Source organism: Micropterus dolomieu, linkage group LG09 (assembly GCF_021292245.1).
Source record: "Micropterus dolomieu isolate WLL.071019.BEF.003 ecotype Adirondacks linkage group LG09, ASM2129224v1, whole genome shotgun sequence".
Taxonomy (NCBI): Eukaryota; Metazoa; Chordata; class Actinopteri; order Centrarchiformes; family Centrarchidae; genus Micropterus; species Micropterus dolomieu.
The window spans coordinates 5213630-5219871 of NC_060158.1; the positions used below are offsets into that span (position 1 = coordinate 5213630).

Consider the following 6242-nt stretch of genomic DNA (forward strand, 5'->3'; position numbering starts at 1 on the left):
CAATTCTTTGCCCCACGACTGTTCAGTCTAGTTGTGGGTTAGAATACAGAAGATGTGGACCAGACAGAAATAGTTGATGAGGGGTTCAGGAGGAGGCTGCAGAATTAAGGCACGTATTTTTGTTAATTCTGATGCCTAGTCATGATTAGTACAGTGTTTCTGCCAAAGTACAAGTTCCTATGTTACTAAGAACTTACTAATTTTTTGATCCAAGATGCCATAACCATTGAGGAGACCAGGGAGGCTCTAGAGGGGGCTTTAAACAGCCTTTTTGTCCTTGGGTCATTAGATTCTTGAAGACAAGGAGACAGTCAAGTGTGTAGCCAAGTTTTATCTGGAGGGTGACTTAATACGGCAATGGAGCAGTTGAGTGAAAAATTTCATATTAACACTGCATCCATTGTGCGGTCATGAATGTAGGAGGTTTAAGGGGAACATGAATTATGATATTTTGCCAAACTTATTGTGTGCATGCGTGTGCGTGTTAAGTGTAGATATAATAGTAATAATAATGTTTTTGATTATTACAGGCAATTCAGTATCCTGTTGCTTGGCTGCGTGAAGTAGAAGGTTAGCTGCAGCACAATGCCACAGTTTAGTGTGAAGATTTTCATTGATTTTGAAGTATGTATGTATTCCAATAACAAAAAGAATTTTAAAACAAATTGCCTTGTGAAAAATAAACAAAGTATTAGTTAAACTATATGTCCCTCTCCTTGTTGCAGTCATTCATTCTAAATATATACAGTAGCATAAATGACATGCACAGTGTGGCATAGTTTACTTTGCTGTTGCCTGCTCTTGTGATAAACCTAGTGAATAGAAGACCATGGTCTCCGTGTGAACTGATTATTTTATAGACAAATGTTGAGTATGAAACAATTGCTTGAGTGTGAGGGAATTGGAATAAATTGGTAAGAAGGTCAGAATTGCGTTAATATATTTAACCTTTTGTTTAAAAAAGAAAAAATGTATAGATTATGAGAAGTGCCCTTTTTTTCCACTTGAGCCCCTGACCAACAAAATGTCTGTGCACGTCCCTGCTAGCTCACTAAGACGCTGTGAAGTTAGGACATTGGATATGTGGTTTAACATTTATTGCTGAGACTGAGAAGAATGGACACTTGTCAATGCAGCATGTTAAACAAATAAATATTTGTCATTCAGCTCTTTACTCTTTACATCTTCTGAAGGCCCTTGTGTGCTAACAACAGTTAACCTCAGGAGCTAAACAGTATCAGACTGCGTTTCCATAACAGTCGGTATTTGTATTTAACAATATGATATACTAACAGAAATCTGAGTGGCCATTTAAAATGTGATAGTTATACAATATTTCTTTATCCAAATCAGACAGAAACTCATTTGATTTGTTTCACTATTACACACCATCCATTTTATTGTGTAACAAAGTAATTATTCCAAATTATTTTATCAATAGAATATAGAATATTACATAGTCTTTTAATTCATGTTGATGAATTAGCTTCCAGGCCAACCAAAGTAACAACAAATGATAAACATGTAATGTAAAACTGATAGGAGGGTCAGACATGCCAATCAAATCTATTCTTTACAATTACCAAAATGTATGGTAGGTGTATGCATGTATACTCAAGTAGGCCTAAAACCTATTCAGTGAAGTCTAATACAGTTTAAATAATTTTCCACAATGTGTTATGTTTGAAAACCAGGCTGGCATCTTCAATAACATGAAGAGAAAACAATTCACAATTCCTCATGTAGGTTAGTTCAAATACATGTAGAATACATACATTTGTCACAAATTCAGGTTATTCTGTAACTAGCCTTTCAGCTAACTTGGGTAAATTTACATTTGTTAAATGTTGATTAATGTATTTTGTCCCCTTTCAAATACTAAAAAAGGTGGTAATGTAAGGTTGTTGAATTAAGTGACCCACCCACTTAGTGACTTGCTAGAAGAATAAGAATAATTTCACCTGGTAAAACATGCTTTAACAAAACTTAATAAAAAGCATACTCTTGAGTTGTGTTGCAAAGTTCTTTTTTCACATTTTGTCTGTTGTTACTTGAACAGTTAGTTCACTGGTGAAGTAACCGGCAGCAAACCTTTTCATCATATTAGTCATTCTACAGACATCTCTACAGTACATTGGCATCACAGGAGTCAGGCTGCAAAATTTGAAGTGTAACAATTAGTTTAATAGATCTCCTAAACCAGGGGTAGAAAAAAGCATAGACCACTGGATTTAGACAGGAGTTGCAATAAAGTAGCCACACCCCAAAAATTGAAAATTCCACACTGGTTGAGATGTCCTGTCCTGCGAGAGAGGGATAAAAATAAGGACAGAAACATATTAGAAATACAACCACAACAACACCAAGAGTTCTGGCTGCTTTTCTCTCAGACTTCTTAGCAGTTACACCAGCTGAGCCCTGGAGTTTAACAATGGCAATATGAGACCTCATGGCTCGAGCTTGAGACACAGCCACCACAAATACTCTCATATACAGAACTATGATGACAACAATGGGGCCAACAAAGGTCAACATGACATCAGCAGCTCCTGTTACAGAGTTAATTACAACTACACACTCTCCATAGCAGGAATTATATCTATCTGGCTCCTTCAGGAAATCAATCAGTATTACCCCATTATAGAATACAGAACAGGCCCAACACAGACAAACACAGATTTTAACTCTTTTTTGAGTGACTCTGGTGGGGTAACACAAAGGGTCACAAATGGCCACATATCGGTCAACTGATATGAGCACCATGTTTCCTACTGAGGCAGATGTAAGGATAAAAGAGGTATAGTAATATAGTCCACATATGAAGCTCCCCAAAAACCAGCAGCCCCCAATACGGAGGATTAGAACTGGCATCAGCAGGAGGCCAACAAGTAAGTCTGAGACTGCCAGCGAGAGGAGGAGGAGGTTGGTGGGGGTGTGGAGCTGCCTGGAGAAAGAAAGAATATTGTCACTGAACATATTTTTATATGCAGTTGTAGAAACCATATTATCATGTGTAACAGTATGAATTATGTTTTAAGAGTATGCAGCAGCTTTGATAAAGTCACTGAGTTCACAGAGTTATTATTATTATTAGTAGTATAGTATTAGTATAGTAGTAGTAGTATTTGTAGTAGTAAGAATACTATTAATACTATGCGAGTATGATTAATGCTAATTGATATACATATCAAAATGTTACATTTTCATAAAATGCCTTAATCTAGCAATATCTTTATTGTACCAAAAGCCAACTCTTTAAAAATTAAGTACTTATGCTTATAAATGTATCATTATGCCTGAAGTGGGAGATAGAGATGATGACCAGCAGGTTGAGAGCCACAGTGAACAAAGATATGCAAGACAGCAGGATGTTAAGAAATATGTTCTCAGCATAATGCTGTGTTTTCTTCCTGCAAGAGGTGTTGAGTAGTTGTTGAAAGCAGAGTTCAGCTCCTTCCATGGTCTCCATAATCCGAGAGAGAAAAAAGATGCGAAGCTGCTGAGCTCTGGCAGCTCTCTGACCAAAGTTCTCCGTCATGAAGCTCATTTATCTTTTCTCCTCCCTCTTTCCCCAACACACTGCATTAACTGTGTGATGTAGATATACAATACATACACACCCTGCCCCCAGTTTTCTTATAATAATAATAATAATAACAATAATAAAGCACTTTTCAAAACAATGTTACAAAGTGCTTTCACAAGAGCAGGAAGAAGCTTGAGAAATTAAAACACAAGGGACTATAGCCTATGTATGTTTTAATTTTCATAAATCAAATTTTTATTGCCTAATGAGCTCAAAAAGCACCCAGAAATCAATCACACGCCTGTTTTCTCTCTTGCTTGCATCAGTCACTATTCTGCACTATTCTAATGTGAGGACACCGGGTTGGATTCAGCCCTGTGCGCGCTCCCAAGCCTCTCTCGTACTGCAGCAACAACGCTGCAGCGAACGACATGCAGTCCACTAACACCACAAAACAACCACCTCACAGCAAAACACCAATAATAGTTTATGTGCTGAAGCCCATCAGACCGAACAGGTTCAGATGATGTCCAGTAAAAACAAAGTGAGCATTAGTAAAGCTGGAGAAACACAGAGAAAGTAGCAATTGCTAACGTTATCCGGTGCAAAGTTGTATCACTTTCCATATTACAACTAACATGACCCATGTTACTTTCCAGTGTAAGGAAAAAGGAGGAAGAGCCATCCAATAACACTACAGTAAAGTTACTTACTGCGGTCTAACTGTTATAAAGAGTAACACAATCTCGTTATAATATTCAGTCCAGCTCACTAACCTTTTCCTTATCATCCAGTACATTTAGCCGTGCTGACATTGCTGAGCCTCCAGTGAAAGAGACACAGATAGTATAGTTAGTTAGTGAAAAGCAGACAGGAGAGCTAATGACGATGTAGCACGTCGGCTAAATGTCACTGTACCGTTATCATGTAACGAGCATGGATTAGTTCAACCTCAAGCTGATAAAAATATTACAGTAACGTTGCAGTCGGATTTACCTGAGTTTCCACCATGTTGTGTGAAGCTGTCTCTCTACCTGTCCATAGCCGCTCTCACTCTGCCTTTTTTCGGGAATAACACTGTTGTAGTGAACAACGGTGTGGATTTGTGCATTTTATATTGAATAAATTTGGAGCTACTCTAAATTCCTTTCTCCTCCCCAGAGAAGAAGGGGAGATGTCAAAGTTGCTTTCTCTAAGTGGTATCCCGACCATAAAACTGGCACCTTTTTGATTCCGAAGCTGATAACGCGGGGCCTGACTGTTAAACTGACAAAGGGACACGAACCAGCCATTGGCATTTCCCTAAACAGCCTATCAAAACTGGCCCCCCCACACATGTTTCCGTGGCAACTGATCTTATTCTTTGTTTTATTACCACATCAAAAAGGAAAACCCCTGTCTCACCCAAGTGTGACATGGTCCAGACACCAAATTTTGAATGACAAAGGACTGCAGTCTCCAAAGACTCAAAGCATTTAATTAAATCTTTAGTTACCTGATTACGTTTGCCTCTATTTGAGTAGTTATGTTAACTGTTGTTGCTATCTGTTGTTGATATTATGTTGTTGTGCTGAAAAGAAAGTTACTTGTGCAGTGTTTTTATTTTCAGCAAGACACTCCTTCATCTAATGTAATCAATGCTTGTTCATAATACTTTCCTACAAAATTCCTTTAGAAATGATGACAAAGGAATGTTTTACTATACTCTTAATCGCCAGCTTGAATTTAAGGATGAATCAACAATATTCCCAGTTCCTAAGGAGAGACGATCTTTGATTTAATCCAAGCTTTCCTCATGTAACCTGAGCTCCCCCAAGTGGACGAAATAAGTATTACATGCCCTCATCGGAAATGCCGTTAAATGTATAAATATCCTGACCAATAATGTGACAATTGTTTCCTGTTACCAAATGCTTAGAACTGTACAACCGTTCAACCATTGAGGTTCGATTGTGGAAAATATTTGATTATAATACGTGCAAATAGATTTCTTTTCTTTAGACATTAAGTTTAGAAAGGCAGTCCCTGGGGAAACCTGAGACGCCCCCTGGGGAACCACGCCCCAGGCAACAAAAGAGCGACACGCGACCTTGCTGCGCTCTTCTCTTCGCTGTTCGCTCTCTTCCACTCTGCTCTGCTCGCTGGACGCTTCGGCACGCGTTTGGCGTGCCTCGCCAGGCAACACGCCCAGACTCGGCCAGCAAAACAGGCCTTTTGTTCGCTTGAAGCTACACACCTGAAGTGCCGCGACATCGATCTGCCCTTCAGTTTGTTTTATTTTCTTTATTTTTTTTGTTTGTTAAAGTTATCAGTCCGTTAAGTTACACTGGACTAATTCAGGAACGACCAAGTTCCATTTTAAGCCTTTTTTGTCGAGCCAACTTCACCGAGGTCAGACCAAGCCACGTGGTCTCGCCAGATACAACGAAGGAAACCTGAAAACAGCCGAATTGCCAGACGGAGGAGGCGTTTTTCGACAAGCAGTAAGACTTAACACACGTTCTGTGATCAGATGTCCATTTTAACTCATAGCATTAGTTTACTTTCATTAGCTCTTCTTTGCCGTATGAGTCAAATGCTTCCCACAATCGAACCTCCAGGCTCATTGTTCAGCAAATGTTTATGTTCCCTGTATCCAACCATCTTTTTATCACCTTAGTTAGAGAATAAATTCACTGTAATATAATCAAGAGCTGTGTGTGTTGCCTATTTCTAG

The 6242-nt window shown here is 38.7% G+C and overlaps 1 protein-coding gene across 1 annotated transcript; it reads right to left on the reverse strand.

Annotated features, from left to right (window-relative positions):
• Positions 1 to 2124: 2124 nt before the first annotated feature.
• LOC123976921 (trace amine-associated receptor 13c-like) lies at positions 2125 to 3469 on the reverse strand. The gene is made up of 2 exons (XM_046059324.1): positions 3297 to 3469; positions 2125 to 2944 (listed from the first exon to the last, which is right to left on the reverse strand). Exons 1-2 carry the CDS (start codon positions 3467 to 3469, stop codon positions 2125 to 2127), a joined length of 993 nt encoding a protein of 330 aa, XP_045915280.1.
• Between the last annotated feature and the right edge of the window lie 2773 nt (positions 3470 to 6242).